Here is a 23,906-nt window from a genome sequence, read left to right as displayed (position 1 = left end):
TCCAGACCATTCCTGCCTCACCTTCACTGCGCCAGTCCTCAAACAGCCAACAATATCTATGGTGGTTGAGATGCTGGCTCTCGCCTTCCTAGCAAATCATTTCCCATTCAGACTGGCAGGGCCTTCCCATTGCATGGGCTTTGTACTGACGAATTGACAGGCACTACCCATGTCATCATTATATATGCTAGTCAGTGACATCACTCCAAGTGTTGTGGGATGCATCAACTCATGGAGAGAGGTAGTCATAATATTTTGGCTCATGAGTAAAACTAGCTTAACAGTAATTTTATTTATTTAAACATACTGTGTAAGGTGCATATCAGTTTACTCCTTGAGGATAAATCACCCTTGATGTACATACCAAAAAACTGAATGTTGAGCGATTTAGATGCTGGAGGCATTGTCCTTCTTGGCAAAGTAATTTGGAGTTGATTATATGTTAGCTTTCTTCCTCTCATTCAGGACTTCCTTTCGACGTTTGGTGGAAACAAAAATCTTTGTCTCAAGTAAGATCGTTCTGCATCCTAATGCCCAACTGAAGTTTCCCTCTCAGTAACACATCTTTATGTTTTTTTGTTTGCCTGTCCCTTTCCACTTGCAGTCTGCCAAACTGCATGTACTTTTTCTGACAGAATCTCAGTTATCGGTTGATTCAACTACTGCTCATCTCAGATGCCCAGGTTATTCGCTGTATGATTCCTTTCGCCTCAAAGGTGGTACTTGTGCATATGTCCGTTCTGATATTCCCTGTCAGAGACTTGGCAATTTGGAATCTCCTCTCTTTGATCTTCTCTGGCTTAAAATCTCTCTTCCTCATTGTGTCAAATTCAGCTGTTGTCTCTACCGTTCTCCCAACTCCACTAATCACTTGGAGCTCTTTGACTTACTGTCTTTGCAACTTTACTTTCTCCAGTCCAACTTTTCTAACAGTGAGATAATTTTCCTTGGTGATTTTAACGTTCACAACTCCAGCTGGCTTCTGTTTTCTAGTCACACCGACCCAGCAGGTCGAGATGCTGAGGCTTTTGCAATTACTAATGACCTAGCACAGATTGTTCATTTACCTACAAGAATACCGGACAATCCTAATCATACAGCCAATACGCTTGATCTTTTTCTCACAAACAACCCTTCTAAGTACATGGTCGAAGTGAGAGGTCCTTTAGGCACTTCAGATCACAACTTGGTGATTGTCTCTTCTCCAATGGAACCTTTATTTCATGGCTGTTCCCAACCTAGTGTTGTTTGGCATTACAAGAATGCAAAATGGGATGACCTGCGAGACTTCTTTTCTTCTTTTCCTTGGTCAGATTACTGTTTCAAAACTTCTGATGTGAATGTTTGCTCAGATCTTGTCAGTGAAATTATTCTTGCAGGAATGGAATCCTTTATCCCACACTCCACTTTAAAATCTCGTCCTTTATCTAAACCTTGGTTTTCCAATAAATGTGCTAAGGCTGTTCAAGAGAAGAATGTTGCATATCGTAATTGGCTTGTTTCTAATTCTTCAGTTTCACTTTCTGCGTACACCAAAGCTCGCAACAATTGTAAAGCAATTATTAATCAGTCCAAACTAGAGTTTGAACAGGCTAAGAGTAGAAAACTTGCTTCTTACCCTAATGGTAGCTGAGCATTCTGGTCTCTTGCCAAAGCTATTGGCCGCAACTTTTACCCATCTCTGTCCAAACCAGATGGTTCTGTTGTCACTTCAGCCAAGGATAAAACTGACCTGCTAGCATCCCATTTTTCTTCGAGCTCATGTATTAATGATCTTGGTAAAACGCCTCCCACCATTCCCAACACGCTCCATTTAATGCCTCGTGTGGTCTTCCGTGAAAAGGATATCAGAAGGATTTTGATGAATCTTGATGCTAAGAAAGCTCCAGGTCCTGATGGTATTTCTCCACTTGTTCTCAAAACCTGTACTCCTGAACTTACTCCTATTCTTTGCCGCCTTTTTTCACTTTCTTATTCTAAAGGTGTTTTTCCTTCTGCTTGGAAATTTGCTCATATCCAGCCAGTTCCTAAAAAGGGTGACAAATCCCTCCCATCCAATTATTGTCCCATTGCAATTACTTCTACTCTCTCTAAAGTAATGGAGAAATCAATTAACCACCAACTCTTTACTACCTAGAAATCTTCCGTCTGATCAACGATCGCCAGTATGGATTCCGTCAGTGTCGATCCACTGGTGATATTCTGGCTTATGTTACCCATTTATTTATGTGACTAATTCAATGGAAAGGTTCGGTGAAACACAAGTAGTTGCTCTTGACATCTCAAAGGCTTTTGATCGTGTTTGGCATAAAGGTCTTCTAAACAAGCTTCCGTCTTATGGTTTGCCAACTGTTTTTAGTAATTGGTTATCCAGTTTTCTCTCTGATCGCTCACTGATGGTAGATGGCTGTCTTCTAACTTCTCCACTAATGCCAGTTTCCCCCACTCTTTTCCTCTTGTATATTAACGACCTTCTTCCATTGACTGGAAATCCTATCCATAGTTTTGCCAATGATAGCACATTGCATTCCACTTTCCATTTTGAGAAACCTTGTCCTGCCCAATCTGCTTCAACTTCTCAAAAATCTGCTACCAATTCCTTAAATTCCGATCTTCAGGTAATTCTCCAGTGGGGCAAAGACAGCTTAGTTGATTTCAACCCTTCTAAAACTCAGTCTTGTCTTACATCTCGCAAAAAGGATTCTTCTGCTCCTATGCTTATCTTTAGTGACACCCCGATTTCTAGGCAAAATGATATATCTCTCTTGGGGATTTACCCTGATTTCTAATCTCTTTTGGCACAAGCACATTATAAATATTGCTTCCTCTGTATCTAAAAAACTTGGTTTTCTCTTTCGCTCTCGGCGTTACTTTTCTTCCAAACAGCTGCTCACTCTGTATAAATCGCAAATCTGCCCAGCCATGGAATATTGTTCCCACATCTGGGGAGTAACCCCCAAAACCTCTCTCAGGCTTCTTGATTCCATTCAGAAGAGGGCAGTTAGGTTAATTAATGATTCATCTCTAACCGAGTCTTTCCACTCGCTTTCTCATAGACGTACTGTTTCTGCTGCATGCCTCTTCTACAGATACTTCCATGGGCACTGTTCTTCTGAATTGGCTTCTATAATTCCCACTCTCTCTTTCAAAACAGTCCGAACACGTGCCGCCACCAGCCATTTACTGTCCAACTTCAAACCCGCAGAAGCAACTTTTCATCTTTCTCATTTATTCATTCAACTGCCATTTTCTGGAACAACCTTCCTTCATACGTATTTCCTGAAAATTACAATCTACAGAAGTTCAAGTCCAATGTCAACAAATATCTTCTTTTGTCTTCTCAACCCCCAACCCAAGCACGGTACTAAGTACTATAGGTTCTAATACCTCTCGTGTTTGGGGTTCACATAAAAAAAATAAATAAATAAATAAAACTTTCTAGATAATGGAAAAATCTAAATAAGAGCACCTTGAATCTCCGAAGGTGGCGTTATTCTGAAAGTCTACTGTAAATATATCAAGCACTGAATAAAAGTCATAGTCTTAAAGTTTTTATTGGTAACTAGTATTTTAAGTTTTTCTAGTTATGGAACCTTGATTTTTCAGACCAGGTGGCTCTTTTCCAGTCATTCAATGTCCAGGAACAGTGCTCCCGTGCACACTGCAGGCAGAGGTGTTATTCATAGTCAGTCAGCATGGACACATTAATGGGTTTCTTACTCCATAGGCCTATATGCTGTGCTCAGAAACATTTCTCCTTGCACCCTGATTGTAGACTGCCATTAATTGAGAGATCATCACCTGTCTGTCCTGGGCAGCATGTGCGAACCACTGTTCACTTTGATTGTCCACCAGTGGTGGTCTGCCTGTCCCAGCACATGTGGCAGTGTCCCCCTGTCCAGACCATTCCTGCCTCACCTTCACTGCGCCAGTCCTCAAACAGCCAACAATATCTATGGTGGTTGAGATGCTGGCTCTCGCCCTCCTAGCAAATCATTTCCCATTCAGACTGGCAGGTCCTTCCCATTGCATGGGCTTTGTACTGACGAATTGACAGGCACTACCCATGTCATCATTATATATGCTAGTCAGTGACATCACTCCAAGTGTTGTGGGATGCATCAACTCATGGAGAGAGGTAGTCATAATATTTTGGCTCATGAGTAAAACTAGCTTAACAGTACAGGTGACCCCCCCGCTTAACGCTGATAATGCGTTCCGGAAAAACAGAGCGCTAAGTTAGCGCCACATTCCCATAAGGTAACATATGTATTTGTTAGTTGCGGTCGGTGCCATAGGATATTTCCTAATCAGTAATAAACGGTAGTGAAAAGATACACAAATGTCGGTCAAAATATTTAATATTCAAATATTTGTACATATAAAATATTCTGCATTACATACTTATATAATTATATGGTCACTACTAATGTATCAAAATTAAACTTAAAATTCCAATTAAAATCATGAATTTAATTGAATTTAATTATGAAAAATATGTCGATTTTGGGTTGAACTTTGATCCTCTTCCAAATAACTAAAAGGGGTATTAATTTTAAATCCCCCGCAGCATTACCACCAACAATAAAATCACCCGATCCTTCGCTGCTTTGAAACCTGGCATGAAACTTCTTTTAGGCATTCGTTTCCACAAAAGTCCTGCTTCATCTGTTATAAACTTGTTGAGAAGTATAACACATAATACCCCTCATCAATAATTTTAACAAGTTCTTTTTTGAAAGTTTCGGCTCCTTGATATGCACTTGCGGCTTCTCCCTGGATTTTAAATCTATTCAACCTTACTAGTTTTAAATGGTTCCAATTTTTTTTTTTTTTTTAGGTGAGTTTTCTTCAGATCATCATATAGGCTAATCTCTCTCTCTCTTTTATTCTTTATAATATTTAACTTAACTGAATTCTGCATTGGATATTATCTTCAATAAAATTAGTTAGTCTTTCCATTTCAATCCTAATAGCCAGCCTAGCCCTTGTTGCTTGCAGTGGAACAGCTATCTTTCCCACTGCTAAAATTAATTCTTTATTTTTTTTTTATAATTGTTCGTACAGTTAAACTTGCAAGTCCTAAATTATGGCACACATCCGCTTGTCTTTAACCAGAATCGATTCGCTTCAAAACGTCTAATTTAATTTTCAAATTCAGTCTTTTTCTTACATTTGTAGTCTTCGTACTGCTTCCAGACGTTGCGTTTTCATTCTTATCGGCCATTATTAACTCTTCGAAAATGTAACTGCGTTGGTTGCATTAATTATGATACAATGTTCAAGTAAACTGTCCATTTACGCACAATGTCTAATACTGTACTGAGTGATGGCTAGACTTCGGATAAATGCATATAACGCAAACATTACAAGCAATATACTTGATCATTTTTTAAAATGTTGATCGCGGAACTACGTAACAAGTGACTGTACTGCAATTAAATTAGCGTGGGAGAAAATTTCACTGAGCGTGGGAATATTTCTCAATTCATGCGTGGGAAACGTTTTAACCGTACTTTTTATATTCATATTCAAGCTATCGACTCCATCAAATGAAACGATTTCGTTAAATATGCCAAAAATGCAATCTGTAAAAGAGCGTTATAGTGAATCAGTGTAAAGCGAACCGCGTTATAACGGGGGCCTGCTGTAATTTTATTTATTTAAACATACTGTGTAAGGTGCATATCAGTTTACTCCTTGAGGATAAATCACCCTTGATGTACATACCAAAAAACTTAATGTTGAGCGATTTAGATGATGGAGGCATTGTCCTTCTTGGCAAAGTAATTTGGAGTTGATTATATGTTAGTTTTCTTCCTCTCATTCAGGACTTCCTTTTGACGTTTGGTGGAAACAAAAATCTTTGTCTCAAGGAAGATCATTCTGCATCCTGATGCCCAACTGAAGTTTCCCTCTCAGAAACACTTTGTTTTTTTGTTTGCCTGCAATTTTCCACTTTGAGATTACCAAAAAATACCCACCCTTTTGCTTTACAAAATGAAATTCACATTAGTTCTCTTAGCTTGCTGATCAGCAAGTCCAAATAAATAGTCTCCATTTTCAGTAAAATATTCTCTCTGGTTCTCATTTTTGTTAGTTGCTAATAATTTTGAAACATCTTGCTACTTTCACTTGCTTGTTTTCCAGCTTCAAAATGAGAGAATTTTCAGTTTCATTTCAAAGAGCTAGAAATATTAGGATGAATTATCTGCCAAAAGCTTTGTGGATTAACTTGAGGGACTCAACACAGCTTTTTGGAGGAAATTTTTATCAGTGTGGCTCACATTTGCAGTTAGAAGAAACTGTTTTGTAGAGACAAAATAGGTGGTGTAAGGGTCATTGCCAATATCATTGAGGAGGCCTTAAGGGTTCAGGGATAGGCCAGTTAGTATGAAGAGGGGAGGGAAATATCCATATTCACTTATCTGTATGGGTCAATGTTGCACACGTCAGGAATTCTTGTTTTTAGCTGAAAAAGCTGATCATGGCAAGATTGTGCCACGAGTAGCAATTTCTCAAATGAATGGGGAGATAATGCTGGGAAATAAGCTTAACAGAAATGTGCGGTAGTACCCAGATATGGGTACAACCACACATTTCACTATTTCTCTATGGTATTTACAATGTTTTTCATTCTAAGAAAATGCCTAAAAGTTATTCATTAAACAGTTCTTTCTCACAAGAAAAGAGTGCTGATTCCATGCTCATTTTCTGCAGTGTTCAGATTTTCAGACATCACTGTGTATCTGATAATCCTGAGTTATAACCTTTTTAGCATACTCAAAACACACACATTGCATTCTTCTGCAATGAAGAAACTAGGTTTCTCTTTTCTTTTGCTTACAATATTACTTTATTTTTATAAACAGCTGTTGACTCTACACAACTTGCAAATCTGTTGTACTTGATTATAGAAAAAGACTGCCCATCATATATGCTTTTGTTTTTCACTCTCCAGCATTTTAGAAAAGAAGTGCCAAAGGTGCTTCCCTTTTGTTATTCTTTTTCAATGCATCTTAAAGTTACACCACACAATGTTTTGCTATATCTAACTATTCACTGTACAGGATAATTAGCATTAGCATTAGTAGAGGCATATGATACAAGAAAGCAAGCTTATTCAGCATCAGCCAAAATAAAAAAAAAAAAACAAAACCACCACTCCCATTTCACCCATCTGTTCGTTCGAAATACCTGTCCAGTTGAGCCTTAAATTTGTTTAGGCTATCAACTTCAACAACAAGTGACGGAAGTCGGTTCCACCAACCAACCACCCGCTGTCCAAAGGCAAATTTCCGCACATCTATCCGACATCCATCCTTCCTCAATTTGAATTTATGCCCTCTGAGGTGATTATTCTGAGCAAGATGAAGAATCCCATTGGCATTGAGCATGCTCAAACCATTCAAAGCCTTATACACCTCTATCAGATCACCTCGCCGGTGCCTAGTCTCCAGACTCTGTAATTTGCAAAACTTAAGCCTTTCTTCGTAAGAGCAACCCTTTGTTCCATTCACTAATCTTGTTGCCCTTCTCTGTATCCATTCCAGCAGCTCTACATCCTTCTTGAAACGAGGCCTCCAGACCTGTATACAGTACTCAAGATGTGGCCTAACCATTGCCTTATACAAGGGAATAATCACCTCCTTATCCCTACTAGAAAAATTCCTGTATATCATTGACAAGACACCATGAGCTACTCTTGCAGCTTGTCTGCACTGCTCAGAGAACTTCATATCTGCCTGCACAATTACCCCCAGGTCCTTTTCATTCTCCACCACTGTCAGTGTAGTACCGCAGAGTTGATACGTTGCTCTGTGGTTACTGTTTCCCATATGTAGTACTTTACATTTGTCAATGTTAAACTTCATTTGCCACCTCTCAGCCCATCTGTTCAACCTTTCCAGATCCTGTTGCAGCAGCATAGCATCAGTAGTGTCCTTAACAACCCTGCCAACCTTTGTATCATCTGCAAACTTGGACATTAAACTTGATATACCATCATCAATATCATTCATAAATACCGAAAACAACAATGGACCCAACACTGAACCCTGAGGAACTCGGTGTGCCTCCGTAGCCAGGTGGGAAGGAGCAGTAGTGCGTATCACATGCTTCTTGATTAGACCGGGGTTCGAGCCCGTTACCACCAAGTACGGAGGATGCGGAAAGGTCAGGGAATGACCACCGCATATCCCGGAGCAATATGGCCTTAGTTGCTAATGCTCCTAAAAACCCAAACAACATCAACCTGAGGAACTCCACTAATTACATTAGTCCACGTTGAACAGTGTCCATTGATTACCACTCTCTTGTCTTCTGCCACTCAACCACCCCTTTATCCATAGCAGCAATTTGCCTCCAATGCCACACTGCTCCAATTTGTGCAGCAGTCTTCCATGTTTAATGATGGAAGGAAGCAAGCTTATGTAGCATCAGTCAAAAATAAATAATAAATAAAAGAAAATTCCCACAATTAATTCTCTCCTAAATCTTTCACACTACTCACTTCCACAACACCAAACAGAAGTTTGTTCCAACAACCAACTGCTGAAAGTAAATGTCAGTTCATCTGTCTTTCATTTATCCTTCCTGAATTTAGATTTATGCCTCCCCCCCCTTGTGTGTTTTCTGAGCAAGAGTAAGGATGTTACCAATGTTTAGTCACTCAATCCATTCAAAGCCTTATATACCTCAATCAGATATCCCCACAGGTGCCTGGTTTCTAGCTGCTGTAAAAAATTTTAAATCTTCTGCAATTTATCAATAGTTATACTGAGGCACAAGTTGTCCAGTTGTTAACTGTTTCAGGCACATAAGTAGTTAAAAGGTCTTCCAGCAGTCATTTTCCTTCTTTGAATCTTAGTTAAAGAATCTTGTCCATACACTTGATGTTATCATTCTTGTTGTTTCAGAAATTTGTTTGGCCAATGTTCCAAATATGACATCTTCTCCTTGAAAGTTCATGATAAAACGAATGCACACAACAATGAAATATACTGAATAATTAAACTTCTCTGTATGCATAGATGCAGGTTAAAACTTGCAATTTTATAACACCAAATCAACTCTGTTTATTAATTGCAGTACTATTCAGCCATAGCAACAACTTCTTGACTGTACTATATATTTCTGTGTGTAATTTTTGGCAATTAAAATACAGGACATCTGCATAGAAATGAAACAAACTTTGAAGCCTTAATAATTTTTTATTGAAGAATGCAAAAAGAGAATCCATCAACCCTCACAGACATCCAGTATGTGTGCATTTGTAGCACGAACTAAGTCACAATAGTATTCAATTTCCTTCTGTGTCATTGGAAACAGGCGGAATGCCAGATTGCTGGATAGGTAGAGATGGAGCCATTCCCTTGGCCTCAAGATTGCCTGACAACCCCTGCTTGATTTTTTTAGTGGGTTATGGTGAGGGAAAGTATACTCCACAAAAGTGTAGGACATTGTTCAGCTTAAAAATGTGCATCACATCAGCAGTGTCATCTGTATCCCCTGGTATGTTACTCTGTGTTGATGGAAGTTGAAATTGTGACTACTTAGTCTGTGCTATGAATGGTGCACATGTTGAATGTCTGTGATGCTGAACTATCAAACCCTGATGCACCTAAATGTTATGTTTGCATATATCATATGAAATTCAAGCATACTGACTATGACCAGTGTGAGTATTCCTCTTTGAATTTTTCAATAAAAAGTTAAGCATTCAAAGTTGTTTCACTTTTTTGAGAAAATTTCAGGTTACAAAAAATTTTCATAACCTTAAATTTTCTCATGTTTCCCTTGCAGTTCCAATGAATATATACACTGTGCTGCCACTTTATTAGGTACACCCCTGCTGTGCACACAAATGGTTTGTCCCACAACGTTGCAAGTCACATGAGCACAGTTGTGGATATAAATGCAGCAGAACAACCTTTCTAGTATCAGTTAAGTGTACAAACCATAGCAAGAATGAGGAAAAGGAGTGATCTAACGGACTTCGAATGTGGCATGATGGCAGGTGCAAGATGTGCTGGACAAAGCATCTCTGAAATGGCAGTTCTCCTGAAGTTTTCACGCACCACAGTTTCAAGGGTGTATCGAGAATGGTGCAACAAACAGAAAACATCCTCTCAGTGGCATTCCTATGGAAGAAAATCGCTTGTTGATGAGAGAAGTCAGAGGATGGCTAGAATTGTGCAAGCAAACAGATGGGCCACAAAGTTGCACATCATATCAGAATACAACCTTGGTGCGCAGAACAAAATATCGCAACGGACCACTAGTCGTACTTTGTCTACAACAGCCGACAGCCACATCGCGTACCTTTGTTATCAATGAAGAACAAGAGAGCATGTCTCCTGTGGGCACAGCAACACCGGCACTGGACTATCGAGGATTGGAAAACAGTTGCTTGGTCTGATGAGTCGAAGTTCCTGGTGCATCATGTTGATGGAAGGCTCAGAATTTGGTGAAAACAACATGAATCCATGGACCCATCATTGTCTGACGACTACTGTGCAAGGTAGTGGTGGGGGCAATGTTATGGTGTGGGAAATCTTTTCTTGGTACACGTTGGGTCCATTGATACCCATAGGTTCACATCTGAATGCCACATCGTGCTAAACATCGTTGCTGACCAAGTGCATCCATTCGTGTTGAGTTTATCCCCAGTCAGATGGTTACTTCCAGCAAGATAATGTGCCGGTGCACAAAGCCCGAATCACTATGGAATGGTTCCAGGAACATGACAATGACCTTTCTTTGCTGCAATTGGCCCGCTCAGTCTGTGGATCTTAATCCTATCGAACATCTTTGGGATGAGCTGGAAAGGGCTGTTCGCTGCAGGCCTACACCTCCATCGAATCTCAAGGAACGGTGTGATACACTCTTGCCTGCATGGTACTCCATTCCTGCATGTTTCCAGCACCTTGTTCAATCCATGCCTAGACGAATTCAGGCTGTTTTGGAGGCTAAAGGAGGCTCAACATGCTACTAGGTAGGTGTACCTAATAAATGGCATATAATATAATGCATTCTGTATTTTTCTTTCATTATGTATGTACATTGAAGTGTAACTTTTTACTAACTGTAATGCCCTTTACAAAACATTCAAGATTTTATATTTTTATTTTTAAATTGACATTGCATGTAATATATTATAAATATAGATTTGTACCTGTAAGATGACACTACTTGTAACATCTCATTTATTTTTTAAATTGATTTCACAAATATCAGTAAGTATTGTTTTAAATTTTCATTCATTAGGAAGGCAACTTTCTTTGGAATGTGTGAATATGATGGAACCCCAGGTGGGGAGCAATAACTCAGAAAGTTAAACCTCCTTGGGGAGGTTAATTTTCCAGAGAGTGAATTCATTTTAAGAAAAAAAAAAAAAAAAAAAAAAACTTTAGAAATAATATGGACTTTTCTGTAACTAGAAGGAGAAACAACTGTTCTAATTAAATTATTTTATCCATAAGTTAAAGTTCCTGTTAAACGTCATGATACAGTGACAATATTTTGTTTTGCGGAAATTTGTTTTTCTGAGAATATTTTATTATAGTAAAATGCTAGTGCAATGAAATATTCAGTAAAACATCATTCCACATCCATTGCCAATTTACTATGTATCATCATGTAAAAATGTTTCATTGTAATGAAAACATCAGTTTAATAAAATTTCATCCTTTATTAAAAAAAAAAAAAAAAAAAAAAAAAAAACAAATGAAATCTGTAAAAATAAAATCCGTAAAAATACGACGTACACCTTTTCATCCACAGTCTTTAGCAACTTGCAATACTGCATACCAGACATTTTCTTAAAGTCTCACTTCAGTAATTTTCGAAGTGACAGTTATAGTTTATACAGAATTGCATATTTCACAAAATGCACTGATAGATGAGCTGCCAGTTTGAGTGCAGTTGTTTACTTGGTATCACCAGATGGTTGCACTTACTAGTTTTATAAATTTGAAACAACTTGTAAAATGAATGTAGATACTGTACTTGAATAAATTTTTTGCTAAAGAATGTGATGTAATTTAAAATAGAACCAAGAAAAATTTTAATAACCTTGAATTTTCTGAGGTTTCCATTGCAGTTCCAATGAATATATACAGTGGACCCCTGCTTTATGATATTAATCTGTTCCGGAGACACTGCCATAAGGTGAACCCAATAACACATTATTTTTTGTTAATTCGTTCCAAGACCACAGAAGTTGAAATTTTCTTCTTACTGCGCTCTCTAGGGGCCATATTATCAGTTTACATAATGTTGTATGTACACAAATTCAATACAATAAATTTATGCCAAATAAGCAAAACACAAAAAAATCACTTCAACTAAACGATGCAAAAACAAAACATGCACCCAATAAGTTTACAAAAGCTGCTATTGGCCGAAAGGAAGGACACGTAGTCTGATCAGCGACAATAATAAGCTCATTATAAAATGAAATAAATAGCCACCAGTTAACATGATCACTGGTTATTTGAATCAGCTGCTTTATAGAATCAAATTTCAAATCACTAAAATGCACTGCACTTTCTTCGTTATATGTTCAGTTATAAGAATTAATTTTGAATGCCTTTGTGATATTTTTCTAAAGCACATTTTTGGAAGTCATAACCATAAAAACAATTTGCAGTTTTTGGTTTTTTGGGCTTTTCTGTTAGTGCAATCTATCATACACAAACGGGTAGTAAACTTGATCTTGTTGCATTTGCGATAATACCAATATCTGGAATTCCGTGGGTTTTTATGTTATTATGGTGAAATGTGTTTTCCCTTCCATGAAATCTTCAATCATATAAAAAACATATTTTCAGAATCTTCTCTTCATTCCTATTTAAGCTTTATAAACTTGTTACTTTGTATCTCACATGCACCTGTCATATTAGTCACAATTTGTGCGTGCCATGTTCTTTGTTATTGATTGCTTTTATTTTTTACTGTTTTTTTTAAATTTTACATCCAAAAAAAATGCCAGTGAACAGAAATATCAGTTAATATGTACATTAAAATTAAGCTATGTATGTAAGCATAAATTTATTTTTATTTTGCTGACCTGTGGAAAATTTCTTCAGATTTTCATGTATAATTTAATTTTGTTAATTGGTAAGGTAATAAAGATTTGTGCATATGTAATCACAATGACTGGCACTTACTACATATATGGTGAACGGTATTTTATTATGGAGAGTCCATTGTAAAGTCATTTGATCATACAGTTGGGGTCCACTGTATTTTAATATAATTCCCAGTTTATTGGAAATATATATTTCCAGTAAAATATAATTTATTGTATAAAAGGAAATTATTTCCTTTTATACAATAAATGGCATATACTTACAGTATATGCCATTTATTGTATAAAAGTACATATAAGTGTATACTTTTTTAAAAATTAGAATCTCGAATTCAAAATCTTTGTGTTCTGGATATTTTTGTTGGTAAGGGAAGGTTTAACAAATTATACAGGCAAGCCAAACGTAGCTGCACACATTTCGTGCTTTTACTTTTTATTATGCTTACATAAAAGAAACAGTGTACTGTGAGAAAATTTTTACAAGCCCAAAGTTACAGTGGAAGTAAGTTTTACAGCATTTTGAAACCAGTAATGTGGCACACATCCCAGTGGTAACCAACTTCTTATCAGATATACTGTAACATGGCAGGTGCTATTGTGTTGATCATTGCAGTGAGCCTTCCCTTAAAATCGTTCATATCAGTTGTGGGGGGTCTGGTACTTAACGTAACCCTCAAAAAAGTCCAACGATGTGAGGTCTGGCCACAGAATTGGGCCTGTGTGCCCTACTCATCACCATAGAAATCTAAACAGCTTTGAACATACATCTGGGGTGGGTGGGGGGGGGGGAGAGAAAGACTTGTTGGAACAGCATGTTGTTGCCCCATCATCCTGAGGAGTTTGGAGGATTAGATAATTCTCTGTATATATGTGAGATCAGTGATTTTCCTTTCTGTGAAGAATAGGCTATATATACACCTTTCTGTGCAGCACAAAACTTTGGGATTATCTTGGATGCGTTTCAAAAACACGTTTGGGTTTTTCACTTACAATGTGTATTCACCTTGCCTGTAAACATGCATTTGCTAAATATGAAACATTTAAGTAGCCCTTCATCTTCAGCCTCTAGGTAAACACGTCCACAACAGGTCTGACATCTGATCTTGTTGACAACCATTATGGCTTGTATGGTTTTAGATGCGACTGCTAACACTCCACATGGTTTTTTTTCTTTTCTTTTTCAGTACAATTTCTGTGCTGGTCTGATGCAATGATTTTTGTAGGCTGTGGATTAAACCCCTCACTTATAGTAGATCTGTCAATCATCTTACCATGGCACACAAAACATCCAATAGCTACAAAAGTCTTTGCCAATCATAAATCAAATATCTGCTCAGTGGAGCTTTGCTGCACTTTTTAGGAAATTTTCATCTAATATTTATCAGATTGTTTCTTTCATCTAAAATATGAATTGTGATTTTTTCTGCTAGTGTATGTTGCCATTTCTGTTTACATTATAGCAGTGCTGCAGATGGCTACTTCAGCAATCAATAACAAATGCACATGAAAACTCCAACTTTAACTCTATTTTTACCATTGTTTAGTAAGTTTTGACTGCAGTGAACACATTTTTAATGTTGTGAAGCTACTTTTGATTTACCTTGAATAACATTAAGATGTAATATACACTATGCAAAATGAGATTTTTTTCCACTGCTGCGTTGGTGTAGAACACTAAAAAAAATTGCAGTAATATTTACTTATTTTTTTGCATGGTATATGTGCTAAAAGACTTCACAGAAAGATTCAGTTTTCTATAATAGTCTGATGAATGGATTTCAAGTCATCTGCATCGATTATATGGATAATCTGAGTTCCATCCTTGAAAATAATGTTTAATCATGGTTTAACAACCATAAAAACAAAGTGATTAAGAACACTTTACATATGAAAGGGAGTTTTTTTTTTTTTTAATCTGGAGCAGGTGTCTCCCACTCAACATGCTTGAAAACATCAAAGTGCTGCTACAGTCTGATTGTTCAGTGAAAAACTTAGCAGATCATATGTGATACTTTGCATTACAAGCAGACCCATTTGAAAATATATCACAAACTTCATCCAAAAGAAAAATAACCTGTCTATAAAAGACAACTTCTCCATAAATCTTCCAAAATTTACCAAAAATTTCATAGCACAATTGGCTATGATGCGTAACAAAGTTGCCTAATATGGTTTATACATAGCTATAGTAATTGCCAGTTTTAATTATAGAATTGGGCAAACTTAAATTATATATAATAATCTTATTCTCTTATAAGAGAATAAGGTTTCAAGTCAATCCATGTTCTCTAATTCTTATCAGCTTTTTTACTGCTAATATTAGTATTGGCAACATAATGCAAGGAAGCAAGGCTTTTACAGCACCAGCCAAATCAAAATTTATCCACTTCATCTGCCCATTCTTTCTAAAGAATAACTTCAAAAGTTCAGTAATTTTTGAATTTATTCAGTCTACTTACTTCTACAGTGGAAGCATATTCCAACACATCTATCTCTGAGTTCTGTCTCTTATATTGTTACCAAACACCACACTGTTGTTAAAAATTAAACAATCCACTCTGAGGCAAATGAGTTAAAATTTGTGCAGAAAGTATCTAGCTACAGCAGTGAGAAATATGAAAGGAAAAACTTTTTTAATTTATGGATTTTTTTTTTTTTTTTACCAAAAATGAAAATATTAGGATCCTATTTAAATGGTGGGGGGGAACAAAACAAACACAAGGTCAAATATAAAGACAGTTAAAAGAAAAGTATGTAATTAAAACTTTTATGGAAAACAGGAACTGCTATAAGTTCTATTTGCCCAAACCTTGTTTAAAATTTCTTCTTAAGGAGTTTGTATTCAATATATATAGGTGCTTCCCCCTTTTCTAAAATCAGTGTTAGGGCTGGTTAAATGGTATACCTTGATTGAGCCTCAACAATTGTGCCAAATAAAAAAAAAAAACTCATGCTTCTCATACATTTTCTTCTTCATATGTTTTTACAGTTTTGTTAACTTTTATATAAGAAATGATAATTATAATTAATTCAAATTAGATGAATTAAATCTACGATCAAACAGCACAATTTTTTTTTTTTTTTACAGATTGAGTCCATAGGGTTTCCTGTAGGTTTCTTCCCAAAGAAACCTATAAGGAGCTATGCTTATAAAATATCCTCACGATAGCATCCGGAGGATTACTGAATGGTCAGGTATATTTCTTAAGCCAGTGTATGTGTGTGTGTGAACAAAAATAGGACAGGCTTTGCAACCTCAAAAGATATATATTTATGATTTTTGAAATCAACAACTTCTCCCTTTCTCCAACCATTTTTAAAAACTTCAAAATTCTCTACAAATTACTGTGCTACCAATTCAAGAGTTTTTAAATATAAATTTTTAAACAAACCTTCCCCTAAGAAGTACAAATAACCAATACAATGAGACTGAAAATGTAAGATTTTTTCTTCTTTCCCTTTTTCAGGTAGTGTAGCCTATTCTTTTACCCTTGAAATATGGCAGCACAAAGTAGAGACTCTGTACAAGGGACTTTTTGAGCAGAAAATGGATCAAAAAACACCAAGAGACAAGATGGAAGGTTCAAAAATCCAGAGATGATAAAATAATTCTTGGCAGCTTCAGTCCATTCCCCAGACTTTTTCTTTTACCTTGTACAGACCCTCTGTCTCTACAGCCTTGGACACCTATGTCATTATTTATGGGCATATATATCCTATGGATTTGAAGAATCTGGAAATAGTTAAAAAAAAAAAAAAAAAATTATAATTCATGAAGTAATTTTTTAATAAACTAATAAAGACAAAAGAAATTAAACAGTTAAAATACCTGCATTAGGATTCTGGGAATTTTGGCTTTGTGGAGGAGTCATCTGGCGCCTCAACTGTTCAACAAGTTCAGGATTAGCTGCTTGCATTTGTGCTGCTAATTGCTGTCCTCTGTAAATATAATAAAAGATTAAATAAAGCAGTTAATATTAATAACCTAAAGATACTATGTCCAGATACCTAATAAAAAATTTAGATTAGTTCAGTGAGGGGAAAAAAAAAGAAGAAGATCCTTATTATGAATTAATGATTTTTATTGCAATTATGTCACTTTTTAATAATAATACTCCAGGTATGGTCTTTTGTTCCAATCTGTATCATTAATTTTTAGTTGGAGAAATACAGCCATAAAAAAATTCTTTATGAAATGTGCTAAAAATGTGCCACATGCATGCATGCTCCTCTGTTTTTCGTTAGCGGTTTGGTTTCAGCAAATAATATTTTACTAGATAACAAGATTGCTATGAAAGATAATACAGTGGAATCTTAATTAGCAATGCAGGAATTTTATTATTTTATGTGAAAACATCTTTGGCGGCACCTACCGAAGTAAAACCGATTGGTAACGAAAATGCGAGGTGGAAATGACATCACTTCCTAAATGATGCTGATTCAGTAAAGTAGTGGGCATGAGCATAAAATGTTACATTGTTCATAACTTGGGTTCTATCTGTTCGATTTTAAAAATTTAAAGTTTTGATTTTGATGCTTTTGCATAGAAAAAGAAAGGTACAGTATGTTATTATTGCCAACATCACACAAGGAAGGAAACCTTATACAATACCACCCAGGGGGGGTGGGGACTCTGCCCATTTCCTCTAATAATTTGTCTGATTTATCTTTAAATTTATTCAGACAATGACTTCTCAGACCAAATTCACTTCGACAATGCTAGGCAGAAGTTCATTCCAAAAATCAAGTACCCTTTGAATTAATACAAATCCCTCCACATCTACTTCTGCAGCTATCCTTTTTCATTTTATGTCCTGTTATGTTCTGGAAAAGGATAAAGATGCCATCAGCATTTAGTTTACTTAACCCTTTTAAAGCCTTATACACATTAGTTAGGTTAGTTTCCAATGACTGCAATTTATAGAATCCCCCCCCCCTTGTGCTCCTGATTAATCGTTGTCTGCACCAGTTCTAAAAGCTCTATCCTTCCTAAAATGAGGTTTCCAGCCTTGTATGCAGTATTCCAGATGTGGGCTAATGACTGCCTTACATACTGTACAATTACCCTAAATATTTTTAACCTTTTACTATTTTGAGATTACTGCTACTCATTTCAGTACTTTACATTTATAAATTTTAAAATTCAATTTAAATTTTTCAGCTCATCAAATTATCTAGATTTTAAATAGCATACCCTGATTACTCTCATTAACTACTGTGCTCACCTCTGTATTATCACATCAAACTTGAAACACCTACATCAATATCATTTAAAAATAGTACAGGGCCAAAACTGAACCATGTGGTAATGCATTCATCACATAAATCCATGAAGAGCAGTGACTAATTATAACCACTCTTTTGTTTTCTATCATATAGCTACCCCTTTATCCATTGCAGTAACTTGTCCCTAATACAACATTGCTCCAGTTTATATAACAATCATACATGTGGCACAGTACTGAAAGCTTTACTAAAATCTATAATGTCAAAATTATTTTTCACATCCAGTTCTTTTGTGATGGCCTCATAGTAGCCAATCAGACTGGTCAGGGATGATTTCTCTTTAAAAAAATCCATGCTCCGATTGCCTTATGGGTTCACTCCTGCCAAGATGATCTTGCATTATTTCCTTCACTACTGAATCCATTAATTACCCTAGCACAGAGGTCAAACTCACAAGTTTGTATATCTCCAATATATAGGGAATTCTGAATCCAGGGATGCTGTCATTGTTATGGCTAAAGGTTTAGTTACTTCTTTTGTTATCTATTTTTAAAATAATAATTTTAGATTCCCCCAGGTGCTTTGCTCATTTTTAGCTCCAGGGATTTCTTTACACTTTCTTTTTTGTTATTATAAAATAATTTCCCAATAAGTATTAAATGGACTTCTAATAATTCCATTTGTTAAAATATCAACAAATATGAATGTACATTTATATTTAAAACGGTTTCAACAAGGGGGTGAGAGAAGCAATGTCAGGTTACTTCCTGTAAATTAATTTTATCTTCTGTTCTGGTTTTAAAAAATGTAAAATTAAATTAACATACATGGATAAATTTCTCTGGTAGGTAAATACAATATACATATACAAAAAATTTATTTTTTGATTAAGTGGAATCCTGCTCTGTCAGTATGGATAAACAAAGTTCCACTGTATTTATTTTTATTATCTAATATAGTGTCAGAATAAAATTATGAAGTGCACCATTTTAAACTGCTTCTAAGCTTTTTTCCCCAAAAGGCTAAAAATAGTTTAGCATACTAAACTATTTTTAACTAAACTAGCATACTAAACTAAAAAAATTACACCTACTGGTGTAATTTTTTTTTTTTTTTTTTTTTTTTGGCAGCAAAAACAAAGGTTAAATATGAAATTGTTTGAAATGTTTGAAAGCCACATGGGGAAAAAACAATCACAGAAGTAAAACACCCAGGAAATATTAGTGTTCTTCCAAAGAATGACCATAATCCATTATTTATATAAACACTGGATGTTATTTTTCCTTGTTAAAAATTTTCCTGAGGATTGGAGGGAAGTAATACAAAATTGCAAAAGGCCATCAACATTTTTGGTCATTAGTTCATCTCTTACAATATGTCCAAGAACTTCAGCTGCTTAAGGCTTGATATGGCTGAGTGGTTAACACTAACGGGAGTACAGTAGTCCATATGTTTCAGTTGACTGCAGTTTGAGCCTACATTACTACTGAATATAGTAATGTTCTTGTATTCTCTACCCTGTAAACTTTGCTGATTCCATGATGAAATAAAAGACTGCATGCTGATTTTCCAATAAAGTTAACAAAATATAAGGATGCTTAACTTTTAAAGCAGTTTTGCTCAAATCCTGAAGCCAAAATGTTTTTGAAACTTTGCTGCTTTAACCAATAAGGAGTAAAACGAGTGAAGAATCCGATGTGAAAGTGTTCATTTAAACTACAGGTGGTCACGGCATGTGGCTCACCTTTTGATCTGGGAAAAATCAGAATTGAATATAAACATTTAACCCTTTTTCAGAAAGATGCATAACACATTTATACATGTGTGTATTGTATGGGGAATACATATGTATATGTTTTGAAGATCATTTCAAATAATGAGTGTTTGTGTATGAATATAGCACCACCTACTTGACTATTTCTAGACAAGAAATATTCAAGTAGGTGCTGCTATATGTTATCTGTATTTTCAAGTAATTATAGACATGTTTCTTACTGTTAAGAAAATGACTTGCATTTTCTTAGCACTAAGAAAATAGCATTGAAAAGCTTGCACCTATCAACTTTAGTTCTCTGATTTGGGCTTAAAAGGCAAAATTGAATCAAATAATACATAAATAGATGTAGAAATATTACAGCATTAAAAAAAAAAGTGGCGGCATGGGAATTTTTAATTTCTCGTTTTTTTTTTTTAAATTTTATATTGGATAGTCAAGTCGAGCCAAACTGAATTAATTATAAGCTTGAAACAGATTCACTGCCTCATTTAAGGACAATTACTATATAAAAAAAGAATATGAGAACCAAATAATTGGAGTACTTTTTTTTTTTGTCAATAACTGATTTGCTTTATTTTATGGGTAGCCATAAGATGTACTGAGGTTTTAGTAGGTGAATTTGGGGGGGGGGGGGATTATTACCTATATCAAAAACAAGTCCTTACTAAACACAATGTCCAAAATGTTTATTGTGGACTTTGTTAGACTTGTTTTAATTCTGAAAAAAATACTAGAGTGACTTTAATTGTTCCTTCCCTGTGCTGCTTTGCCATAATTACTGTATATTCTGGCATATAAGTTGACCTTTGCAGCACTAAAAAATCATCTATACATTGAGCATAAACTTGAATAAAGACAAGTGCGTCAAAGACACAAATTAATGCCAATATATTTACAGTTCATTACATATAGTTTTGTTCACTTCTAAAACTTAAGAATTTGTTCATCCACATCAAATAAAAACTTTGTTGCGAATTATGTTTCAGGCTTACTTTTTCAGAACTCAAAAAGTAAACTTTTGAGATTGTCAGTTTCTTATAGTAAACCCACTTCCATACTGTGGCACTGTTTATAGAAAAACCAATTGCAATATAGCATGAATAAGAGCAATCATCTATGCTTTTAAGTCTTAGTTTCATGACCTTCTACGTAAGGGAGTGCTATGTAATAGTGACACAATGTAAACTTTTAAGAGCAGAAATAAATTGGATTAAAGTAGACAGAGGAGATTCCCTTGGACTGGAAAAGTGTGAATGTATTGCCAATACAAAAAGGTGGTTTTCTAAGAGTGAAGTGATTAGCTATGGACTAGACAATGTCAGTGGTTGGAAAAATTGTGGAGACAATGAATAAGAATGCAACCCAGGGGCATTTAGACAGAAATAGTATTATGAAGAAAACGGCATATTTTGTAAATAAAATCTTATTCAATTCAATTATTTTGGCAGCTGCTCCTGAGTTATATGTAAGAAATGAATTTTGTACTGTTTGTCTATTTGGACTTTAAAGAAACATGTTATTGTCTAAAACAAGCTGTTACTGCAAAAGGCCCCAGGGGCTATTCTGGGGTGCTTAGCAAAGCGAGTTATCCAGGAGATATAAAATTTGATTGTGAGTTTTGAGTTAAAATTTTGCTTTCATGTTTCTTGCTCTGTTATAATTAATTGGTGCCAGAACCAGTTTAGCTAGCCCTACTTCCTCGTAGTCTGGGGTGGGCAGTCGGGGAGATTTTTCTGGCTGGCTAGATGGGCTATACTGTTTGATTCTGGGTTAGAGAGAAAATTTTTAAGAGTATTTCTGTGCCCTTGAGTTTTGCTCCTGGGACCACAACTTGTTAAACTTGGGTTGTGGACAGTTTTTATTGACTGCTGATAGATTTCAGTCTTTTAGTATTTCATTCAGAAAAGCTGAGAGCCAGAACTCTTGAGCCTTGTATATAGTGTAAATAGTTGTTGCTTCTCTAAATTGAGATTTAACTTTTAATTGTACATAATTTGGTTTTATTGTATACATGGTGAGTGCTCCTGAATCAGATGAGGCCTTAAGTGAAGAAGAATTGGTTGCTGCAACATCGGAGGTGATGGATGATGAAAGAGAGGAAAATAATGGGAGAAATCTTGTTGCAAGTTCAAGAGTTAACAGAGATGGAAGTGTTTTCTGGGCGGAACCTGACAAGAAATCCTCCTAGTCTTAGGTCCTCCTCTCTCTCTCTAGTCTTCAGCATAATTCACAAGGTCCAAGTGATACAAAGAAGAGAAAAACCAGAGCAGGCAATAGTGCTGAGAAGAAGGATCAAAATAGTGCAAAGAAAACAGGTTCTTATAAGAAAAGGAAAACTGATGCAAGTAAAGAAAGATCTAATTATGAAGGGTTTGAGCACGTCAAAAAAATTAGGTTGGTTGGTTATTAGGATTTTTATGGCGCATCAGCATCTAAGGCTATAGTGCCAAGTCTAGAGGTATAAGATATAAATATATAAGAAATATGTAAAAATATACAATAAAATAACATATGCCATAAACACAGTTCTAATGTATTAAATATTGAAGAGATCTAAATAAAACTATATAGATTAATTAGTTGTAAAAACTCAAGTACATCTGACACATTGTCGTCATCCGATAAAATATGCCTGAGTGTATAAGGCTCAGACAAATGGGTAAAACATAAACGGCGCTCAGTATTAAAAAAAGTACATTCTACTAAAATATGACGAATGGTTAAAAATACGCTACAATACCTACACACAGGATTATCATCGGCCCTCAGCAAATATGAATGCGTCAGGTGAGAATGTCCTATGCGTAGACGCACAAGAACTACTTCCTCCCGGCGAACCCTGCGCTGACTAGAATGCCAATGCATTATTACAGGCTTAATTTCATTCAGCTTGTTGGTAGGGCACCGATTCCAAGCTTCTTGCCAACATACACATAATTTTTTGTGGATTAGTTGCTTGCAGTCTGTATAGGGGACATACAAGCGGATACTACTTTGTGACGTTGCTGATTTGGCTGCTTCATCAGCCAAATCATTGCCTCTAATACCAACATGGCTAGGGATCCAGCAAAAGCGAATATCAAAGTTTAACTTTAAGAGGGAGTGTAATGTCTGCTTCACCCGGCACAATACTGGGTGAGTGCTTCTCACCTTGGATAAGGCCTGTAATGCGCTTAGGGAATCAGTATATAATATGGACCTTTGGTAGTGGTGGGATTTTATATGATCCAAGGCTAGTTCTATTGCATGCAGTTCTGCAGTGTATATGCTGCATTCATACGGAATACGATTGCAGATTGTTTGGGGTTGGGAAAACACAAGCAGACCCAGCAAATTCTCCGGACTTCGATCCATCTGTATATACCGGTAAGAATTCCAGGTTTTCGGCGCGGTGCGCTGCGAAGAGTTTCCGATATATACCTGGCAATATATCAACTTTCAGCCAGCTCCTAAGACTTAAATCACAAGTCGGAAATTGCATATTCCAGGAAGGAACTGATTGCTTAGCTGACATGGATATATTATCCAATGTAAAGTTAATATCACGAACCAGCTCTTGAATCCTAATACCAAAGGGTCGACTGACAGTTTTACTCGTATTATATAGACTTTCCCACCGTGGCATATAAACAGATGTCCACGTAGGATGGTCAGGCAGGGATTTTATTTTTATGGCATATTGTGACGTCGAAGCATCAATGGTGGTTCATTGGCTTCAACGTATAAACTTTGTACAGGCGAAGTACGAAATGCCCTGTGGCAATCCGTATGGCTCTATGGTGTATTGGATCAAGCCATCGGAGTGCAGAA

At 36.1% G+C, this 23,906-nt stretch overlaps 2 protein-coding genes across 6 annotated transcripts in view; one reads left to right on the top strand and one right to left on the bottom strand.

Annotated features, from left to right (window-relative positions):
• The window catches only part of LOC150086128 (trafficking protein particle complex subunit 13), a 123,106-nt gene extending 106,430 nt beyond the window's left edge, over nucleotides 1–16,676 (top strand). The window contains exon 12 of one of the 2 annotated variants that reach the window (XM_090374419.1): nucleotides 16,561–16,676. The gene's annotated coding sequence lies outside the window, so the exon portion shown is untranslated. Of the gene's footprint in view, nucleotides 1–11,268; nucleotides 11,392–16,560 lie in introns of those variants that run through there. The other variant, XM_090374420.1, reaches the window with a different exon arrangement.
• Nucleotides 16,677–16,709: 33 nt separating this feature from the next.
• The window catches only part of LOC150086127 (small glutamine-rich tetratricopeptide repeat-containing protein beta-like), a 376,857-nt gene continuing 369,660 nt past the window's right edge, over nucleotides 16,710–23,906 (bottom strand). For all 4 annotated transcript variants that reach the window (XM_090374421.1, XM_090374422.1, XM_090374424.1 and 1 more), the window contains 2 exons: nucleotides 16,923–17,032; nucleotides 16,710–16,826 (listed from right to left, as the gene is read on the bottom strand). In XM_090374421.1, the coding sequence (XP_090230547.1) occupies nucleotides 16,810–16,826; nucleotides 16,923–17,032 (127 nt within the window). In that variant the 3' untranslated portion in view covers nucleotides 16,710–16,809. The remainder of the gene's footprint in view (nucleotides 16,827–16,922; nucleotides 17,033–23,906) is intronic.

Source organism: Mastigoproctus giganteus, chromosome 5 (assembly GCF_048544385.1).
Source record: "Mastigoproctus giganteus isolate SK-2022 chromosome 5, ASM4854438v1, whole genome shotgun sequence".
NCBI lineage: Eukaryota > Metazoa > Arthropoda > Arachnida > Uropygi > Thelyphonidae > Mastigoproctus > Mastigoproctus giganteus.
This window is presented reverse-complemented; position numbering and strand designations above follow the sequence as displayed.